The following is a 23,117-nucleotide window of genomic DNA, read 5'->3' as shown; positions in this document are numbered from 1 at the left end:
GAGGATTATTATGTAGGTTTCAAAGAAGCTATCCTTTTGGTCAAGCAATCCAAGACAATAGAGGTCTTCTTAAAGAGAAATATCAAGAAGCTAAGAGCATCACTGAGCATGTCAATAGAGCACGGGAGGTATTTTTTTCCTTTTTTGTCTTTCTGATTAAGGCTCAAAACATTTTGCTAAAAGATAAAACTTCTCTTGGCTAGAGTGTTTATGTGTTCCAAGAAAGGTACCTTATTTCCCGTTTGCTACTGCAATAAGTAGTTTTGCCATGTTAAGATGACATCTAAGGTACTTAGTGTATATGCCCATTTAAAGATACTGCAAAAACTCAAGAAATTCTAAGACATAATAGTGCATATAGAACATCGAGTGGTGAATATGGAGATAAGAGCAATAGGAATGGTGCATGCAACCATGAAGGTTTTTAAATTTTCATTTCCGGAAAAAAATGAATACGTGAACCAGGTATCGATGATGTCGTCTCTCCTATGCTCCCCTGCCTGTGGAGAGTGTGACAGAATAATATCGCTCTCCTCTCCCTTCTTTGTGTCGATAGTGATCCTCCGTATCTTTCCATAATGGTTGGGTATGTACTGGTCTCCTGTCACTTTGCACACCAAATGCAGCAACCAATAATACTGGGAAAATCTGCAAAGAACCTATGTATAGGCATTGACTCCTGATGTCCGTCTGAGCAGCGAGTGGAATGCCACTGTTATCCTCTAACGTTGAAGACCCGCATTGTGTTTGAAACGTGCTGCCTGCAATGTGAACCTCATGAGAGACATGTACTAATTCTAGTGAAGGCCAACCGGAAGCTCCCCATCCTGCCGATCTCAACAAGACCCCTTCAGGCTTATTTGGCACACTTTGCATAAGCCCAAGTCTATATGCAATTCCTGGGAATCTCAAAAGTATTGTGTTTTAACAGGGATTTAGCTATGATCAATCTGATATGGTAAATTCCCAATCTGGAAAGTATGATGCGCTATTCGCCACATTGATCTTCTTGGATTATTTAAACTCCACAAACTAACCCAGAATGTATGCAATAAGTCCTCCGAAATGGCCAGGAGCACTAACGTATTAATATGACAAAATAGAGTAGTGACATTCTTATTACCAAACCCACTCAGCTGGGACCCGCTTCCGTCTCCCGTATTCATAGGACATACTTTTTTATGGAATCACATTCTTGCCTTTGCTGAAAAGACTCCAAACCTACCAACATAAATTCTTAATATTCTAACAAGAAATGCCACCTTTGCCAACCAGTCCCCACATCACAAGCACTGGTACTCTGGTACTTGTGAACTGACACCTCCAAAAATTGTCATGTACAACCTCTCTCATCTCATCCAGCGGGAAAATCTTGTCTAGGGAAAGTGTCCTGATCTTGGGCTCTCTTCTCTATGACTCCGTGCAACAACACACCAACTTCCTTACAAGTGCTTCATTAGATACTTCATCACAGATTTTCCTGGTCCAGCATGCCATCTCCCCCAACAGCCATTGAGTCACACATGAACTCGTGAATTTCTATTCAAGGGATTCCCGATTGAAAGTCTTTCTATCGATCTCCTCTTGCGCAGAAGAGCTCCTTTGAGTCAAGCAATCATAAAGGGGAAACCACAGAAGCATCAACATTTCAAAAAAAAACTTGGCACATGTTCTCTTGTACTTAGGAAGAGAAACATGCAGCTGTGAATTTCAAACAGACACATGCCTTCTAGTTGGTTTGATTAAGGGGTTGTAATAGCATGTCCTGATTGATCTGCATTGCATTTAAAGTTTTATTGGATTCTTTTGGAATGCAGAACATCAATAACCTCAAGTCCCAAATACAAAAAGGTCGTATTGAGCAAGCAATGCAAGGGTTGCATGTTAGTGACACAAAAGAAGTGATGATTGAAGCTTCTCAGGAGGATCGTCTCATTTCACAAATAGAAATGGAAAAGGTTTTGAGAACAGGGCTTGAGCAAGATACTGAGTGTTGCTCATTTTAAAGTTCTTGAAGTTAATTCAATTTTATCTATTATGTAGCAAAGATTTATGTAGCAAAGATTTGAGTATGGTCATTCTATTCTTGATGGCAGAAGCTGTATAAAGAAGGTTTTAATAAGCTGAGAGACCTTAAGAGAGAGATTGAGCATTTGCATCACCTGCTGGAGCAGAACCACCTAAAACTTCAGGTAGGCCAATTTAGGGTTTTATGATCTTGGAAGACGTTGTAAGCAATGTCAAGTAAACCAAAGAATGAAGTGCATCCCATGTCATTGCAACCAATATCATGCCAATTGTATTCTTGTGCAGCATAGTGTATTTTCACCTGCTATAGGTTACCTTCCAGAGTTAGATATACCCTTCATATTTGATATTTTACATCAATTGGTCAAACATTTTTGTCAACATCAGTTGTGATAGCTTTTGTTCCTACTGGTCTCCCTTTCCAGCAAGCTGGCCTACCATCTAGCAGAATAATATGCGTCATTTCCTGGCATATTAGACACATTACAAGCTAGCATTTTCCCAAGGGTGACCAGAATATTGTTTCTGCAGGAGGACTTTGAAAAGTGGATCACTGTGATGGGAAAGGTAGCACTTTCTCCTTATTCATGTCTAGTCAAAAACCAATTTTTGATTGACATTGCTGATACTTCTGCCGACAGGTAGAGGGCACGTCAGAAGGCTTCATTTCAAGGCATCCAACCAATGTATGTGACAAAGTGGCATCTTTGAGTAGTATGACTTGCCAATCACAAAAAGGGGAGAAGATTTTGAAGAATGCAGGACAGGATTGCAAAACCGGAATAGCATCCCCAAGTGAGTAGTTGAAGATTTCTAGATTCATAGCTGTTAGAAAGCATCTGGGTTGGAACTAGTAAATATATAAGAGATTTTGTTTCTGATGCACCCCCAAGATAGGTCGTATGTCATAAAATCTAATATCTGACTAACCCAAATGATTTTCTCATATTGAACTGATCATTTAATGTGGGAGAATAAATGGGAACAAGAGTTAGAATATAGACATGTGCTTATGGATCTATCTTAGCACGGGACCAAAGTCAATGGGTCCAAATGGGAGATGGTCTGTCAAAGAGCAGTGCTAGCTAATGGAGCTTGAAAGACCTTCGGGTTAGCTTCATTAAAGACCTCCAAAGGTTAGTGTTAAAAGTCCTTAGACTTAGGACCTTAGGTTAAGCTAGGTTCATGTTTTAGGTGTTAATAATTAAGGTACTTGACATGCTTGATAGCTAAGGTCCTTGGCCAAGTTGGCCCTATGCTTGAGGTGTCCAAGTCCAAGTCAAAGTTGAGCCCTACAAAGAGGGGGGCGAGCCTACAAGCTAGGGATATGAGAGAGAGAGAGAGAGAGAGAGAGAGAGAGAGAGAGAGAGAGTCCATGCTCATACTAAGCCTTTGCATGTTGACTAAGGTGCTTGAGAAGCTTCCCCATGCTTGGAAGGTAACGGCTTGAGGAGCTTAAGTCAAAAAGCGTCCCTACAAAGGAGGGGGCAAGCCCCAAAGCTAGGGACATGCTTGATTTGACCTTCCACTCACCCAAAGGGCACCCCTTCCTTAAGGGGCACAAGGACACATGTCAGGTTCTCCCTATGCTTAGCCACATGGTGTGCTTGAATCCTATTGGCTAGGCTAAAGAGGAGTCCAATGAGCATTTAGATTAATTAAACAATTATCTAGATATTATCAAGCCCTCTCTCTCAAAGGAGTAAGGGGGACACTTGTCCAAAGCCTACCCATGTTGCTTGAATTGTACAAGGCATGTGATTGGCCAAGCTTTAGGGGGTCCAATCAAATCTCATGATGAGCTAGGAAGAGGGGTCGACCATGAGAAGCTAGGTTAGAAATTTGAGGCTTCATGTCCAAAGCTACATTGACAAAGAAGACTTTTTCATCTCTCCTCTCCTATATGAGGATGTTATCCTAAGGGCACCATGGTTCAACCGCATGGCTGCCAACATGCAGTTCCCTGAAAGGAGAATCTACTTCACCTACAGGGAAAAGAGCATGTATATAGATGCTAATGAGTCCGGTCGTACTATACCACTTGTAAATTCATCTGCTTTTGATAAGTCAATGAAAAGCTCAGTTTCCTTGTACATGATTTTTGTCAAAGAGTATTTAAATGATGCTAATGTTTTAACAAAACAAAGTGGTAGGAATCAAGAAGAATTAAACTTGTCTAATTTTCTAAATAGATTCCAAGATGTATTTATCGATGACATCCCTATGGAGTTACCTCCAAAACGAGGGGATGATGACCATATAATAGAGCTTCTACCCGGGAGCTCACCGCCTAATAAACCTCTTTATAGAGTTTCTCAAGCTCAACAAGAGGAGATTATGAGGCAAGCATGAGCTGGTAGACACGATGATAGTGAGGCCTAGCTCCTCTCCCTTTTGTTCTTTAGTCCTTTTAATTTAAAAGAAAGATGGTACATACCGCATGTGTGTGGACTATCGAGCACTAAATCGTATCACTATCAAAAATCAGATTTCCCGTACCGCGGGTAGAAGATTTGTTTGATAAGCTACAAGGCTCTACCTACTTCAGTAGGATTGACCTTAAAAGTGGCTATCATCAAATAAGGATAGTGAATGAAGATATCGTAAAGACCGCGTTTCGTACAACGTTTGGTCTTTATGAATATCTCGTCATGCCTTTTGGTTTGACAAATGCTCCAGCCACGTTCAATCGTTTAATGGAGAAAATTTTTAGACCCCACCGCAAGTTTACTGGAGTGTTCTTTGATGATATCATCATCTACTCCAAGTCCTTGGAGAAGCACAAGCAACATCTCCAAGCAATTTTTCAAGCTTTAAGAGAGAACAAGTTTTTAATCAATCAAAAGAAGTGTGACTTTTTCCTTCAAGAGATTCAATACTTAGGTCATATTATCTCTTTGGTATCCGTATGGATCCATAAAAGTTGGAGGTAATAAAAGCATGGCCTAATCCAAGGAATCTACATGAGCTACGAAGCTTTATTGGTATGGGTACATACTATAGACGCTTCATAGCAAAATTCTCTCAAATAGCACCATTACATGACTTAACAAAGAAAAACGTTAAGTACTCATGGATTGCTAAAGAACAAAATACCTTTAACAAGCTCAAAGAGAAGCTTACCTCCCAACCAGTACTTATGCTTCCGTATCTCTCAAAGCCATTCGAGGTCCAATGTGATGCTTGTGGTGATTTCCTTGGAGCAGTCTTGCTTCAAGAAGGGCATGCCATAGCATATGAGAGCCGAAGGCTCAATGTCGATGAACGGATCTTGGGCATATACGAAAAAGAGCTTTTAGTTGTTCTACATGCCCTAGACACATGGAAGCACTATGTATCCAACTTACCAAATGATGGCCGAAGGGCCCAAAACCTTTTAAGCATGGCAAGGATCCTAATCGCGTAAGAAGTGCTGACATGGCATTTCATATGGATCTGGCAGAAAAACGCGGAGAGGTGATGGCATGGCTGTATGGACGTCCTTGTTTTAAGGTATAGCCTCTTGAGTTCCAGCTTTTGGGGTAAGAGTTTTTGAGCTTTTCACAGGAGGTACTTTTCACAGGAGGTGCTTTTGGCCAGAGGCCACATGTAAAACGTTCATAAGTAGGGCCAGGTCCTCTTCTCTGGCATATTACCTTGGGAGCAACAGACAGAGGACCCTCGGACATTGTACCTTGTGAAGCATCAACAAGAAAGAAATACCGAAAGGGGCACTAGTCTTTGGGGCCAGTGCATCTGGCAGCGGAACTCTGTAGCTTCGTGTCGACTCTCACTATTCAAGTTCAGTTCAGCTGTTTGCAGTCTTCTCACATGTGTTGCTATAGATTTCAAGCTTGGAGTGCCCAAGCCTATTACATTGTCCATGTAGTATTTTCCTCGTGTTGTTTTATCACATTGGTCCACATCTTCCATCCGTTCTCTACATGTGACTTTAGCTCTTTTATTTCTTGTTGTAAATGCAGACCCATTGTACTGCTTTGAGTTTTCTCACTTGCATCAAGCTCTCTTACATACACTTGTTCTCTATTGAGATCTTCAATCACGGCATCTTTGTCCCTTATGCCCTTTTGCATTTTCAACTTCCAAGATGCAAAAGTAGCAAGTGCATCATCCACTTTCTTTAAGTTTGTGTTTTCAAATGGCGTGCATTTCCCCTTTAATGTTGCGTACATCTCAGCTCGAAATTCACATTTCTTTTTACAGGAATTCCTTGTGTGTGCATACATATCATTCTTGTGAGCTTCCATAGCCACATACATCTCTCTTTTCATTGCCTCCTTCATAAGGTTCAATTCAGCCATAATCACCATCTGCACTTGCTCATACATGAGTACATCTTTGGTTTTAGAAATCTTCCCCACTCTTAACAATCCCAATGAAAACATGCTTTCTCGCACCTTCCTCTAGAATTTGTGCTTTGTTTGATTCATCATCAAGGTTTACCAACCTGTCCGTTGTTGCTTTGAAATCTGGCTGTGTTTTTGTGCATAAGTCACGCAAGTGCCCTGCTTACATTCAAAATCAGCTCCTCTATTTCTGCAAAATTGTCTCAAGAAGTCAGCATATCGCTGTAGAAATTCCTCAACCAGTGTAGTGCATGATTCAAAAAAGAGAGGTCCAAATCCCTCCATCAGTAGGCAGTTGAATTGTTCTGGACCTCATAGTAAGTTGTGCAACGGCATATGTAATACTCCTCTGTCTCAAGCTCCTGCTGAGCGAGAGAGAAATGAAATGGAATGAAATGTTATATTAAACTTTCTCAAAAGGCCAAAATGACCTATGAATCTTAATAGAATCTGATACTCTGTCTTGAAAGCTATGAAAATGGAAAATGAACAGAAAATTTAAAATCTAGGTCTGTCATACATCGACGGGTAGGTGGGAGGGGTAATACAGTAAACATGATGGACAGGGGAGATGAGAGCTAGCGACTATCATATACATCCGTACATCAATGCACGGGAGGAGTGGGAGAATAGGGGGTAGAGGCTCAAGGTGTACAACCAAGAGATCAAGCATTGGTCTTTGTCGTAAGGGGTCAATATCCTCCATGCCGAGAAGCTTGACAGGTCATGCTCGATGTTGGTCGATGATGATCCTGATCCGTGTGTGTATGCATCTCCAATGATGTGAGATCCTCGTAGCCTGGGGTGTCTGGCTCGTCCTAGTTGGACAGCTCTATCAAGTGATGTCCCTTGTCTAGCAGGTAGTGTCTCCTCTCGGCCTGCTGTTTCTGAGTAGGGCTCTAAAGAAATCCATGATCTGTCTCTGTGTAGACCCTCTCTCAGTGGGGTGTCCACCTCTGAGGAGAGTCTCTCTAATTCTGCATATCTCTAAGAGATACAGCCCCAGATATCTCTGATCAAAATAATTGATGACCCTGGCCAATGGTCCAAAGCCCTCTTTGTACATGCAATCGAAGCGTCTCATAATAGGCGGTACATCGACGTATGTAGTGCTCCTTTGTCTCTGGCTCATGCTGGCATGTTTGTCAAATCCTCTCCTCTGGTGGTACTCTCTTGTATCTGCCTGTCTCTATCTCTAGCTGGTGTGGATCTGAGCAATGGCACACCTCAGGCTGTGTGATAGGTGTATGTCCATGTAGCTGGGTCGTACTATGAAATCATCATGTGTAGTATGAAGAAAATGTTCCCAGTAGAAAGCCATCTTCGTCATCAATGCATGTGAGGGCTCTAGCCATATCCTCCTAGTGTCCAGCTGGATGAGGTCCTATCTAATGACTAGTAATCTCCCGATGTTCAAGGTGAGGGAGGGTGCATCTTGAGAGTACTAAAAGGGGGGTAGCCTGTCTATGTTGAACTTATGAAGCTCGAAGCATGATATCATCTGTGCATACCGGCATGGTGTGTCTCCCTCCATGGTAAGCTGCCTAGACGACTTAAGAGCAAGTCGGGCATTTCTACCTTGGGGCAGTGCCCATATACTGTGGAGAAACGATACTGATCTAGATAAGGCCTCAAGCACGATCAATGGTGCTGCCATCTCTGCTTTGATGATCTCATGCGGGACTGAGGCTTTAGCCCTAATCATCGTAAAGATCATGGATATCGACAGTCGCTCCATCGATATCCATCCCTCATATGTCCATCTCGATTTACTGTGATGATCTAAGCTGGGGCCCCATTTCTGTACACCATTATGGCTGATGTGACCATAGTAGCAAAAAGCCATAGCTTGGTCTGTGGCTCCTGGAATTGCACTTGTGCACACATCCTCTCTAGTCCTCCCAATAATGCATATCCTGTAGTCAGCCTTGCCTCTGCTGCCCTTCTCAAGGAGAAAACGGGCCCACTAAAGACCACTCCAAGGTAGGTATAAGAATCTACATACTCTACAGTCTCCTATCCATATAAGAAGGTAGGCATTGATCTCCTGACCCACTGTGTTGTGGTGTTGAACACCATGGCCTTGGTTTTACCAAGTGTAGCAGGCTACAGTGTCACTTTCACAAGACACTCAGTTAGTACAGTTGGTCTGGTGTGAAGTACAGTTGGTCTGGTGTGAACCGTCGGGTCTGGTTCACACTGGACGGACTCTCTTGGGCTGGGCTCGGCAGTGACACGTGGCACGATACGGACGGTGGTCTAGTGGACATCGTGGCCAGGTCACCACCACCACTCACTTTGGAGATTGGCTTAGGTGGCTGACATTTATGGGCCGTTGGGTCATTATCATCATCGGCTTCACAGGATTATCTTGTACGTAGTCATCTAGAGCGAGTCTTACACAGAGCACTGCTTCACCATCCCTGCACATCTAAGCCTCGACACCCCATTTGTACCTGTGAGTCCTGGGCTGGAGCTGAGTGTGCTGCCACGCCAGAGTCTGTACATGGTTCTTTGAGCTAGTGGAGTCCACATGTTCTGGTCCACTGTTGTGTCTCTGTTGTTATCCATTGTTCCTGTGTTTCATTCTGTTTGAGAGAGTTTCCATTTGTTTGAGTGAGATTGTCACGCACATTGCACTGAGGGGCACCCACACTGTTGAGAGCACGACACATTATCCGCGCTACAGGTGCTCTCATTTTGGCAATCACGGTGGGACCTCAACTGAAGTCTCACTCTGTTGAGTAGCTGGTTTCTTCGCTTCGCCTGTGCAGCCTGTTGGTTTGGTCCAGTTTCACCCTTGACAGCTTAATCTAGCTGGTCTAGTCTCTCGTCTTGTTGGTCTGGTCCTCTCTCGCCCGGGTCCACCCAGTCCTCGTCCCGGTCTAGTCCTTCTCGTCCCTGGTCTAGTCCCTCCTCGTCCTGGTCCAAGCCAGGTGGTCTAGTCACTCGCCCTGGTCTAGTAGAGTCTAGACCAATGTTCAGCCAAGTGAAGGTTGTCTTGCCCAAGTGAAGGTCTTCTTGCCCAAAGCTTGGTGGGGTTGGCAGTTACTGCATGACACATACAAGGAGGTCTTTGGAGCGTCAAAGCGCACTACTGAGCCCTCGGAAGTACTATCACAAAAGACGACCTTTGACACCTTGTAGAAATCCTTCAACCTCATCACCTATACCTCCACATACCACATCAACCATTTCTTCATCAGGTTCCCCATCTTCCCGATCACCTTCTCCAGTAAAGCTCTCCTATTCTGATACAGCAAGCTATAGAGCAACAGGCTCAGCAAGGAATCATGGAGCCACTAGCTAGTGTTTTGGCCAAGGTAAACATCAAGTTCCCTACCTTCAAAGGGCTTTCTTCAGAAGATGCTGACGACCATGCAAGAAGATTTGTATCTCTCTGTAGGGGACGTGGTCTGAAGAGAGAAGACGCTTATTTGGTACTATTTCCATCTACCCTTGATGGCCTAGCAGATAAATGGTACAGTCAATTTGCAGAGAACCATTTTGCAACTTGGGCAACCTTAAGACAGCAGTTCTGTGCAGCTTTTAGGCCGGGTGACTACCAGGAGAAGGTGTTGGATGAGTTGGCCAACATGGTGCTCAAGCCTGAGGAGACTTTTGCATAGCTTATGACTAAAACTAAGTCGCTGGTGGCCAAGCTCCCCCAACAACCCGGTGAATTCATGGTTAAAAAGTGGGTGGAGAAGGCGCTTCCCAAAACTTCTCAACAAAAACTCCGAGAGAGTCTCCGACCCGACGCCACTCTCGAGGAGTTCATTGCAGCTGCTACTAGGATAGAGGGGACTAGGAAGCTGTTCAACAACTCTCCTCACATAGATACTCCCTCTGTGTTCTCGGAAGGTAGTCCTGCTGATCCTTTAACTTCTTTACGCAGGGAACTGGAAGCCCTAAAGTTACAGCGAGCTCTTCAAGAGGAGAGGTCCTTCTCTCTTAGACAAGAGAAGCCTCCAAATCATGAGGCATTGGAACAGATTAAGCGCGAGCTAGAAGAGCTCAAGTGTCAGCAAGAGACTATGGCTACGGTTTGGTGTAGCTCATGCCGCTCTCCAGGGCACCCTCCGCAGGAATGCCCCCTTCGGGTTTACTGCCACTTCTGTGAAAAATCTGGACATGAGGACAAGGATTGTTACTACCTAAAGGGATTGCACAAAATACAGCAAAGTCTTGGTCCTTCTCTCCAACAAGGGTTAGCACCATCATCCAACATGGTTTCCCACTACGGCCATCCCAACTACATGCCACCTTTGCTCAATAACCCTGCTATCCAAGGTATGTCAAGTACTTTCCCGACTCAAAGTTTTTATAATGCTAATGCCACCTCAACCCCTCAGAGCTTCTACACTTCAACCTCCAACTCCATGCAGCAACCACCTCGTCCCCCGTTTCCTCCTCCCAATCGGTCCATACTCTGCTACAGATGCGGAGAATATGGGCATTATCAAAGCAAATGCCCTCTGCCAGAAGGCTCTTCTCCGTGCCAACTTTGCCCTGAGGCTCAGGATCACTACACTAAGGATTGTCCAAAACAACACGCCTCTACCTCTGCGAGCCCAAGTCAGAGCCAACCTGAATTCACCTTTCCCAAGATCAATTTGATAGCAGTTAGTACCAACCCCAAGCCACCACTTTCTGCCCATATGATTGCCTCTCAAGACAAGTTGCAGCTGGTAGAGGAGCCAGCTCGTGTCCTCACACAAGCTCAGAGGGCAGCCCTCGGCCTCAATCTTCCAGCAGGTACAGCCCTTTCCTCCCCAATGCCTACACCTCCTCCAGCAGCTGACATGCCATCCCCTAGTGCTAAGAAAGGATCTTTTACTATGCTCTCCGATATTGATGGGGCTTTCTTAGAAGCAGTTGCTGACTTACAAAAGATCAAGGAAACTGAGAAGACACTGATCCCAAGAGAAAAACCTACAGCAGAGACTATATTAAAGAATACCTTTCACCAAGTGTCATTGTATGACATGCTTCGACTAGATGCGAGTTTCAGAAGTGACACCCTTGCAGTTATTCAGTCACTTTACCCTGGAGCAGGTCCTAGTGGCGGGCACCTCCCAGTGCGACAGTCAGAGTCCTATATGATATCCAATCCTGCTGCTCCACTCACTGATTATAGAAGCCCTCGCCTGACAGTGTCCGTTTTAGGTCGGCAATTCTCAGGAGTGATAGTGGATGGTGGATCTGGCATCAACCTGATGCCCGAGTTCACTATGTTAGCTCTAGGTCTACAGCCTACTCGCCCTACTCCCTTCACAGTTACATTGGCCGACCAGCGGACAGTCTACCCAGTGGGCATAGTGGATAATGTGCCTCTGCAGGTACAAGACTTTACTTTTAGCTTGGATTTTGTGGTGGTTCGTCTTCCCCAGGTTGAGGGCGGATTTCCCTTGCTTATTGGAAGACCATGGCTGCGACACACTAAAGCACTCCATGATTGGGGAAATGATGCAATGTGGATACATAATTCTGGCTCCTCGATGCAACCCATTCTCTTAGAAGGTGGTATGGATCCCGTGGTGCAACATAGTTCTTTGTCCTTAGCAACCAGCCTCGAATTGGAACAGCCTACTCCACCTGACGGGTCAGATGAGGATCTGTTGGAGTGGTTGGATGCTACCAAATCTATGCCCTGTTTTGGAGTTTCGATTCACTCTTTGACTGAAGGTACACCCTCTTCCAATGAGCCACCTGAGCCAGCTCAAAGGTCGAAGGTCATAGAAGCTACTCCTGATGTGCCCTTGGTGGAAGCCTTTGAATTTGGTGAGCCTATGAAGAATCATAGAAACGGGAAGAAATCCCCTAAAAAAGAGTTCAGCCCCCATCAAACATCAGCCCCATTGGTGTCTGCTTCTCCAACCAGAACGAAGCTAACCTCTGTGTCTAGCCAAATCCCTTCACAGAACAGGTCCTGCTTGATGAATTCCTTGCTCCTGATAGTCGTCTTGCTGAGAATAGTTGGCTCTGTCCTCAACCTGCACTTTCAAAATGGTCTGACACAATCTTGCCCCTACCCACCCCTTCTTTCTCTCGCCCCTACCCTCCCCCTCACACTCTCTCGCCCCTACCCTCCCCTACTCGCCCCTTCCCTACCCCCTACTCGCCCCTACCCACCCCTTCTTGCTCTCGCCCCTACCCTCCCCCTCACACTCTCTCGCCCCTACCCTCCCCTACTCGCCCCTACCCACCCCTTCTTGCTCTCGCCCCTACCCTCCCCCTCACACTCTCTCGCCCCTACCCTCCCCTACTCGCCCCTACCCTACCCCTACTCGCCCCTACCCACCCCTTCTTGCTCTCGCCCCTACCCTACCCCCTACTCGCCCCTACCCTCCCCTACCCACCCCCTTCTTGCTACTCGCCCCTACCCTTTCTTGCCCTCGCCCCTACCCTACCCTACTCGCCCCTACCCACCCCCTCCCTTCCCCTCGCCCTACCCACCCCCTCTCGCCCCTACCCTACCCTCCCCTTCCCTCCCCACCTCGCCCCTACCTACCCCTTGCCCCTATCTAGCCTTCCCCACCCTTCTCAGACTCAGGAAATTTTTCCCCCAACACCTGCATGATAAGATGGCTCGATGCATTCACTTGGTTGCGTCCTGTTGCTGTGAAGGCATTTCTGTTCTGCCATCATGATGGAGCTACCTATAGCTTAACCCTATTTGCGGTGTTACGCGGGCTTATGGTCATCCCTCCCTGCGAGAAGAGTATTGTTGCAAAAAATGTGGCAAGTTCGTCTGCAACTGCAAGCATGGACCAAGTCATTTTACTATCACTATGGTTAGGGCAAATAATGATGCACTAGAATCAAACTGAGCTTATCTCTTTGCTGTAGAACATTATTTTTTAGCAGTGCAGTGTGTTTAAACTCCACTTTTGGGCCTAGAACCTGCTTCATGAAGGATGTACAGATGCAGTACCTAATGGTTTTCTTTCACAGTTTTTTCAGTATTCCTCTCACCGGGACGGTGAGTGGTCTTGTGGCGGGCAATCTGTAGCAGGCTGCAATGTCACTTTCACAAGACACTCAGTTAGTACAGTTGGTCTGGTGTGAACCGTTGGGTCTGGTTCACACTGGACGGACTCTCTTGGGCTGGGCTCGGCAGTGACACGTGGCACGATACGGACGGTGGTCTAGTGGACATCGTGGCCAGGTCACCACCACCACTCACTTTGGAGATTGGCTTAGGTGGCTGACATTTATGGGCCGTTGGGTCATTATCATCATCGGCTTCACAAGATTATCTTGTACGTAGTCATCTAGAGCGAGTCTTACATAGAGCACTGCTTCACCATCCCTGCACATCTGAGCCTCGACACCCCATTTGTACCTGTGAGTCCTGGGCTGGAGCTGAGTGTGCTGCCACGCCAGAGTCTGTACATGGTTCTTTGAGCTAGTTGAGTCCACATGTTCTGGTCCACTGTTGTGTCTCTGTTGTTATCCATTGTTCCTGTGTTTCATTCTGTTTGAGAGAGTTTCCATTTGTTTGAGTGAGATTGTCACGCACATTGCACTAAGGGACACCCACACTGTTGAGAGCACAACACATTATCCGCGCTACACCAAGGTTCACTGACAAACCACTATCCAGCACAAGAGTGTGTGAGGCCTCAAGGTTCTGGTGCATACCCTCTTGGGAGTTTGCTATAAGCACAATACAGTAGGGATATCCAAGTGCTCGCCAACTGGGCTCCTCTGCGCCTTGAGATCCCAATGTAGTCGAAGATCTTGTCAATTTACAATCCAAAGAGGGTCAGTGAGAGTGGCATCCTTGTTTCACCCCTATATTGGAGTGAATTGGCTGTGATAAAACTTCTGAGGTCCATACTCGTCCAACCACAGTCTCATAGAGTGCCATAATACTCCATATCAGCTCACGGGATACTCCTAAAGCCTGCAGTCTATGCATCAATATGGTTCTCGGTATTGTGTCAAAGGCTTTGTGGAAATCCACAAAGCTGCAATGTATCCTTCTCCCATGTGCTCTACACCCCTCAATAATAGCTTTAAGAGTGTATATATGATCCAGAGTGGAAAATTTCCTTTGAACCCTGCCTATCCCAGGGCACGTATCCCCTCTCTCTGCTCAAATCATGTTCTAAGATTGAAGCATAGAGTTTGGCCAGTGAGTGACCATAATAGTGTGATAGTTTTCCTACAAATTGGGATCACCAGACTTGAGCGTGGACATACTCCAAGTGTCAAGAAATCCCTCACATGTAGCTCTATTAGACATGAGAGCTAGTAGATCTGCGACCGTGTCTTTGACATGTATGAAGTGCTCTACTACTAGTCCATCATGGTCCTGTGATCTCCTCGTACTCAGTTTGTCAATGGCTTTCTTTACCACTTCTATGGTAAAGAAGTACAAATGGGTGAGCATGTCTATGGGGGATCAGGAAAAGGGGCCCGATGTGGCATGGTGTATAGTGAGGTTGCATACTACCCCCAAGTCTCCAGAGAGGTAATAACGACAGGTGTGGAATGCTCCCGAAGCATCTCTAGGCCTCCCCCGAATCCTGGCTCAAGAAGAGCTGGTACATGTCTCTCTCAAGCTGGACCAAGAATGCTCGCTTCTTCCTTTGCACAAGGCGTCAGAAGAGGATACATGACTGTCTGTATCAACCTCAATAGCAACCTCTCTCTGTACCTGAGCTCTCATCTCTTTGCATTGCTTATCAGACCAAGTGTTCTGGGGCATGCTCCCCGAATGTCGTCCCGCTGTGGGCTGGCTATGCGGGAAAGATGTTTGTAGAGTCTCATTGAAGATCTGAGTGAGCTCTCCCTGTCACAAACTGCTAACGTGTCAAGTCACTGAAGACCCGGCCGAGGGGGCCTAAACCCTAAGTGAAGAAGCAAAAGCAGCAGATTGTACGGACGGCCGCAATTCCCGCCAACATGTTGATGTGGCAGTTGTACGGAATTCCGGATTTTTCGTTGACTGTTGACATGGCCGAATTGTACAGATTTCCGTGATTTATGCTGGCTGATTTTCAGCGCCAGCTTTTGGGCCAATTGCTTTTGAGTTTGAAGCTTTTCACTGTAACTGCTTTTCAGACCAAGGGCCTTTAAATATGAGGCTAGGGCTCATTCTTTGACACACTTCTGGGAGAAGATGCAGAGTCTGGAGTACCAGCTTGTACTGTGTTGATGCAATATAAAGAAATACCGAAAGGGGCGCCAAGGTTTGGGGCCAATACCCTCTGGGGTGGAATTTTGCCACTCCGTGTCACTTGTGCTCTCTCTCTTTCAGTTCAGTTGTTATTGAAGTGCTAAAAGTCTGTTCAGTCTGTTCTTTTCTATTGGCACGTGGTGCCCGTCTTGTGATAGTGGTATTAGAGCATCAGGCATGTGCTTTTCTGAAAGCATACCGGTCCTACAAAAGAGCAAACAGAGCTACTAGAACTTTACTTAAAGTATCTTCGGGGCCCGACCCCGGACTTATTAGCCAGTCCCACCCTTCATACATCGCAGCATCGGACGCGCTCCCGTTTTCATTGTTCATGTCTTACAGGGCATAAACCAAAAAGATCACTTGCAAGAGAAGGATCCAAGATTTGTTTCAAGTCACTGTTTTTCTCAAAAGCAGTGACATGCAGATGTTGATGTCTATAGCTACCAAGCCGCACACTCCAAGGACTTGGCAAGCTTTCAAGAAAATTTTTGCCCAATGTTGTATGGTTTCTGACATCTTCCTTTGGGGTGCAACTTCTAGCAGAGTGGGGTATCCTGAAATGCTTGCCATGGAAACCCTAGCAGATTTTAACTTGAAATTTCGACATCTCTTAGTAGATGTCTCTTCACGAGCTGATGACCTTGGAGGTCCGATGTGATTGCTATGGCTTGGGACTACCATCTCCGCAACAGGAACATTGTTTGTCCAAGAGTTGATGGACCATGTTGTGGTCGGCTACGACCTTATGGAAGGAACCTAACCCTAATTTTTGGTGCAGGTTTCAGGATGGAAAGTCAATCGACTTTTCAAGTTCGACTGATGTCGAGATTGCTTTTTAAGTTTGAGTTTTGTTTGAGAACTTGTTTGGGGATCCTGTTGGAAGTTTGTTTGAAATGGATGGTATCTGTTCTAAACTGTCTTGGTGCCGATTTGAACTGTTTGACTTTGGTTTTAATACTAGTTTCAATGATTGGTGATTTTACTCCCGGTGGAGTAGTGACAAATGATGTTTGAGAATGCTTGCTCATTCATACTCATGGCCCAGACCCTGGTGGTTATTTGCGGGGGGAGTATTGAATGATTGAAAAGTGCAGTTTTTACTCATGGCCTGGACCCTTGTGGTTATTTACGTGGAGAGTATTGTTGTTGTTACTCATGGCCCGGACCTGCATGGTTATTTACGGGTGGAGTATTAAGAAGTTTGAGGAGTGGTTACTCTCAGCACCTCCAAACGAAGCAGGCTGCAGTCTGGGAGGTGTTTGGTTGTTAAAGGCCTCTATATCTCATGGCCCGGACCTTTGTTAGGTTATTTGCGAGAGGAGTGATGAGGGAGTCGTTGAACAACTCGTGGCCCAGACCTGGATGGTTATTTGCGGGAGGAGTGTTCATCGGCGACTTTATGTTTATATGTCTTGTAACATGCATATGTGAGCATGTGTGGTGCATTGTGATGTGCCAACTACTAAATATTCCTAATTGGATGAGATTGCCTGGATATGTAATTTTAGTGCATCAAGACACCCGTGAAAGATCAATGCGGTCTCGATGTGATGGCTAATTTTACGACGCCGGAATATCAAGAGTTCCGATCTAGACGAAAGAAGAAGCAAACTCCTTGATCAAAAGAGCCGAAAGGAGAAGCCAACTCCTTAAACCAACAAAAAAAAAGCAGCAAACTGATTGTCTCTCGAATTGTCCCTCAGAATGACCCTCAAAAAATTTTGAGCTAACTTCAGTTGTTTTCCAGATATGCTGTAATCGTGAACGATTACTTTCTTTCAAGAAGGGGGGATGTCACAAACTGCTACGTGTCAAGTCACTGAAGACCCTGTCGAGGGGGCCTAAACCCTAAGTGAAGAAGCAAAAGCAACAGATTGTACGGACGCCCGCAATTCGCACCGACATGCTGACATGGCAGCTGTACAGAATTCGATATTTTTTGCTAACAGTTGACGTGGCAGAACTGTACGGATTTTTTGCGTTTTCTGCTGACTGTTGACGTGGCAGAACTGTATGGATTTCCGTGATTTACGCTGGCTGATTTTCAGCGCCAGCTTTTGGGCCAGTTGCTTTTGAGTTTGAAGCTTTTCACTGTAATTGCTTTTGAGGCCAAGGGCCTTTAAATACGAGGCTAGGGCTCATTCTCTGACACACTTCTGGGAGAAGGTGCAGAGTTATGAGTACCGGCTTGTATTGTGTTGATGCAATATAAAGAAATACAGAAAGGGGCGCCAAGGTTTGGGGCCAATACTCTCTGGGGTGGAATTCCGCCACTCCGTGTCGCGTGTGCTCTCTCCCTTTCAGTTTAGTTGTTATTGAAGTGCTAAAAGTCTGTTTAGTCTGTTCTTTTCTATTGGCACGTGGTGCCCGTCTTGTGACACTCCCAAAGGCCTCCATGGATCCTCCGTACTCACAAGTCTATATATCTCTGATGTGTAGACTCCATTCGTCTCTCTATAGAAAGTGTATCTTGGGAACAGGCCTATAGACCCCCGAGTATGGCTGCTGCTGTAGTGGAACTCCATCGAAAATGATATGACTGCATGATTTGCTGCTACCCCAATAGGACAAGGCCCCACTGTGAGATAGTGAACATGCAGGATGGAGCCTCTCTAGGCTACCACATAATCTATCGTGCTGGTTCCATGTCTAAGGAAAGCAAGTAAAACTGCTGGATGTCGGATATCTCCCTAGGCCATTTAGAATGGCTAGTCCATGTGCAATCCCCATCTCCAGTAGGTATCTCCCACACTTTGCGTACTCCTCCTCTTGTGAGCTGCGACTAAGTCCGAGCTCTATAGTATCTATCTCTAACAACCTCTCATCAGTCATATCAAAAAGGAAGATTTCTGCTGGGCTGCACTCGCATTATAGTCATCCACTGAGCAGGTAAACCCTCTACTAGTGCCTTGTTGAACAGGTGTGCAAGGAAGGGGACTAGTGGATCTGTTGCATGTATGAGGTGCCCGTCAATGCTGGAGGTGACGGATAGCTTCCTTTACTAACAAGTGGGTAAAGAAGCGAGCAGTAGGTCGGGGCTCCTGTGGCTCTAGTACAGGTGGCTGCTGCAAATGTGGTATAGACCTTCCGTTTATGTATACCATGTTTGTGGGTCAGCGATGGGCTTTTGTATGCAGGGCTCTCTGAATTGCCTCCATGAGATGGGGCTATCTCTGCTCATGAAGAAGTGAAAGATCTCCAGCTCCTCGGCCTCTGCAAAAGCTTGCCTTTTACGGCAAGTAAAACTCTACATCTCTCTCCTAGACTCCCGCTCTCTAGTGACCCCCCTGTATGCAGAGCGGTGAGTATAAGGCTCTGCATCATCATCGTAGTTGACATTGCTAAGGCCTTTGATACAGGGCCATTGGAATTTTTATTGCATTGTTATGAGAAGGATGATTTTGGGCCTAAACTCGGTGAGGCAGCACGATGTACTCATGGCCTAGAGCGTTCGAGTGTTGGTGTTTGGGATGCTATGTGTGGCATTTGGCTTTCAAGGTTGTCCTCTTAGTTCTGTGCTTTATGGAATTGCAACACACACTATTTTGCTATGGATGGAAACTTTCTAGGCAAGGCAGCAGCTTACAAGGCTTTTCCATTCAAGTTGCCTTGCATTTGCTGCTAAGGTTTATGCAGATGTTTTAGTAGCTTTTTCCCCACAGAATTCAACTGAGGACGTGCAAACTATTACGAATGCATTGTAAAATATATGGTCTTGCTATTGCTTTACATCTTAATTTTGTGAAGTTATGCCTTCTGCCCCTTTCTCATTATGGCTGGCATTCACACCTATTGCCCTAAGTGCTTTCCTCCATCAGGAAGATTGGCATCATATACCATGCAATAGACAGACTATCCTAGCCCTCCATCTCTCAGTGTAGGCTTTAGTTATGCCTCTATTACCTCTTTGTAGACTGAATCAATGTCAGTCATCATTTCATCTTTATAGAAGCTTGCCATTGGTTGATATTTGCCACCCACAAGTTGGTTGGAAACCAGAAGTGATTATCTATTCATTTAAACTGAAAGGGCGAGCTTTTCCTGTTTGCGCTTTGTATCATTAAAAGTTGTGCTTTAGCCTGAAAACTTTAAATGTGAAAAGGAAAACTCATCTTTAACCTTGCTACAGGGGAGTCAAGTTGCCAAACACCACCAGGTAGTTGCAAGCCTGATAGCATTGATGGTTCCAGAGCTTCAGCTCACCTTGAGAGAGAGTGTGCGATACCTATCACTGGGAATGCCAAAATGGATGCAGAGATTGCGGCATTCTATAAAGCACGCAACAAGATACTGAAGATAAGATCGGAACAATGTGGCTCTTAAGGTTCTCCGTTTGTTTGCCTCATCAACACCATCTTAGTTTGGCACCTATTGTAAGAAATCTCATATTTCCTTGTATGGGTTTAAGGTTTAGGATTTAGGGTTTAGGCTCTACGGTTGAGTGATTTGTGTTCCTTTAAAGTTGCAAAGAAGCATGTTGTAATGTAGATGGCATTCCGTTGTATATAACAGAACTCTCAATTGCCTCATCAACATCATCTCAGTTTGGCACCTGTTGTAAGAAATCTCATGTTTCCTTGTATGGGTTTAAGGTTTAGGATTTAGGGTTTAGGCTCTAGGGTTGAGTGATTTGCGTTCCTTTAAAGTTGCAAAGAAGCATGTTGTAATGTAGATGGCATTCTGTTGTTGTGTATAACAGAACTCTCAATTGCCTCATCAACATCACCTCAGTTTGGCACCTGTCATAAGAAATCTCATGTTTCCTTGTATGGGTTTAAGGTTTAGGATTTAGGGTAGAGGCTCTAGGGTTGAGTGATTTGCGTTCCTTTAAAGTTGCAAAGAAGCATAATGTAATGTAGATAGCATTCCATTGTTGTGTATAACAGAACTCTCAATTGCCTATATAAATCAACGTGCCAATCTTATTCAAAAAGGCCGGTGCTTGAGGGCATTTTCAGTTTTTTTTATCTTATTCGATGTTTTTTTATCTAATATAATTATATACCTACTTTAATGTGAGGATGCATGAGTTCCATGCCGCATCCAAAAGCAAGTCTTCACATTTTGCATGCATAGCTTCAACTACAAAGCTCTGACTTTCCCATTTTTGGAGCTGCTTTCCAAAGTTGGATGTGCTGACTTCTTACAAAATCAAATTGGTGGAGTTTGCAAGAAATTTCATCCTTAACACATAGTTTTGCATTGCTTGAATGCTGAAGATGGCGATGGAAATAGTGGTCAGCAGAGGTATCAAACCATTCTAGAGATTGAGCTTCAAGTTCACAACATAAGGTAAGAAAGCATTGTCCATAAGTAACTGTACTCCGTGAAACTTGGCGATGGGAATATTGACACAATATGGTTTAGCATACATTATATATCATTATCAATGTTGGTGTTTTTAAGCATTGAAACTTAGTGAAGTGATTATGACTTGATTGTTTGATTTTATTATGGAGTTATAGTTGTCAATGTTGGTGTTACTTTTAGGTCTCACCTATAATTCCTCTGAAAATTTGTAGCAATAAGATTTGAAACTTGGAGCTTCTTCACTACAAGAAAGTAAACTGATAAAATGCAGACAAAACAAGGTGAAGGGCATTCTAGAACAAGACAAACTGAATGGCCAACTATCTATTAGTGGATCCCTATTGAAGCTAAAACTACAACACAAACAAATGTAGGTCTATCTCTCTTTTTCTCTAAGACATGTTTTAGCATGCCAAAAAGTTGTGAAAACTTGTTGTGTTTCAACGTTCGAATGAACTGTCATGATTAAAAAAATATATGGGTTTTATAGAGGTAGTGATCGAACACTTTGTGTGCTTATTATTTTTCTTTTCAAAAAGAAATGTTCTTCCACTATGCAAGCAAGGAGCTAATGCTATTAAATCACATAAAGAAGGGTTATTATAGAAATCATTGACAAAGTTCACAAAAGAAACGAAGTGTGGATCATAGTCCCTAAAACTAATCTTAAATTCCAAGTGTGGATCACAATCCCTAAAATTGATCTTAAACTCCAAAGATATACCGCTAAATTTCTTTGTAAGATCTTGAGGATGTTGATTTTACGTATTCTTTCCATTTAGTCTAAAGTGCTAAACTACAAAGATATAAACAAAATGAGAGAGATCCAAAGCATCAATAAGGATGAATGTTTGAGTATTATTGGCTTATATTTGTTATAATTGGATGCTCGCAGAACTAAGATAGTCATTTTTGCATTACCTAAGCCTTGTGGTTCTCTCGTATCATTCTTTCTATTGACAAGCTTCTACCTATTCACAAGGCCCTCCAAAATTGAGTCCAAAATTATCCTTTCAAATTGTAGACTCAAGCTTGCCATTGCATCAACAAACACAATATGTGATCTTGTGGGCTCCTTTATACCACCTTGATACATAAATTGTAGCAAATGGGGTTTGAATTGGTCATAACCTACGCATTGAAATAGTTTGTGGAGTCTCTAAAGACCCAATGTTTAATTTTAGTCGCATCCAAAGATACACTTAATACATAAACAACAGGCACTACACATTTTCCATCATTTAAAGTCCAGATAGTGATGTCTTACGATAGTTCCTATGTGTTTCTTTTGAGGCTTTTTTTAAAATGACCATGTCTTCTAAGAAAGATATTTAATGCACAACCCGGAGAATAAGCAAGCATCTTGATCTTCAACCACACCTTAATGTGAAATAGATCATGCCTTTGCATGTTATTGGTTGCTTAGAATCAATACTTTGGTCGGATTGTAATGGATCCAAGAATAGAGTGCGCCTTGCCTCAAGCAAGCACCTCCTTATATTCCATACCAAATAGCTACATACACGGTTCAGATTACACCTTGTCAAGTCAAACACCAAACGCACCACATCTCCCCCTTTAGGGAGAAAAAGGACATATTTTTTGTGTTTTCGATTGAGAATGCACTTGATCTGGGATTGATTCAACATCTCATGTGGAATGATCATACAGCAGTGGACTCTAGAGCAAGAAAAGTGTGTTGTGCTCTCTAGTGTGGATGCTCCTCAATGTAATATGCGTGAAACCTCACTCCAACAAAAAGAAAACATAACACGGCAATAAAACAAGCAACTCAAAGACACAACAATAGACTTAGAATACCATGGAACTCAACGAACTCATGGAATCAGTATAGACTCTAGTTGGGAGCACACTCATCTCCAAGCCTATAACTCACAAGTACAATGGGGGTGTTGAGGCTCCAATGTGCAGGGAGAGTGCAAATGTGTAGTATTGGACACAAGACACGACACTCAAGACGCTAGACTATAGAAAGTAGATGAAGCATACGACGACTAGGAACCAATCACATATATACAATCATAAAGAGCCACCAATAGCTAGCAAAATATCCCAACCCAGCTACGTCTATCTCCAAATTGTGGTGGTGGTGATCTGGCCAGGTGTCCACTAGACCACCACTTGTAACACTTCCATGTGTCACAGCCCAGGTGAGAGTCCACACAACCCGGGCGAGAGTCCATTTAGTGTGAAGTCCATACCAACTATAGCTAATTGTT

The 23,117-nt window shown here is 44.3% G+C and overlaps 1 protein-coding gene across 6 annotated transcripts in view; it reads left to right on the top strand.

The window, feature by feature from the left end:
* The window catches only part of LOC147417734 (uncharacterized), a 239,607-nt gene extending 219,065 nt beyond the window's left edge, over positions 1 to 20,542 (top strand). For 3 of the 6 annotated variants that reach the window (XM_086506705.1, XM_086506704.1, XM_086506702.1), the window contains 6 exons: positions 17 to 128; positions 1,818 to 1,958; positions 2,097 to 2,192; positions 2,560 to 2,595; positions 2,670 to 2,823; positions 19,697 to 20,541. In XM_086506705.1, coding sequence (XP_086362831.1) covers positions 17 to 128; positions 1,818 to 1,958; positions 2,097 to 2,192; positions 2,560 to 2,595; positions 2,670 to 2,823; positions 19,697 to 19,890 — 733 coding nt within the window. In that variant the 3' untranslated portion in view covers positions 19,891 to 20,541. Of the gene's footprint in view, positions 1 to 16; positions 129 to 1,817; positions 1,959 to 2,096; positions 2,193 to 2,453; positions 2,596 to 2,669; positions 2,824 to 19,696 lie in introns of those variants that run through there. The other 3 variants (XM_086506703.1, XM_086506707.1, XM_086506706.1) reach the window with 3 other exon arrangements.
* The last annotated feature ends 2,575 nt before the right edge of the window (positions 20,543 to 23,117 follow it).

Source organism: Adiantum capillus-veneris, chromosome 30 (assembly GCF_014529385.1).
Source record: "Adiantum capillus-veneris isolate H3 chromosome 30, ASM1452938v2, whole genome shotgun sequence".
In the NCBI taxonomy this organism is placed as follows: domain Eukaryota; kingdom Viridiplantae; phylum Streptophyta; class Polypodiopsida; order Polypodiales; family Pteridaceae; genus Adiantum; species Adiantum capillus-veneris.
This window is presented reverse-complemented; position numbering and strand designations above follow the sequence as displayed.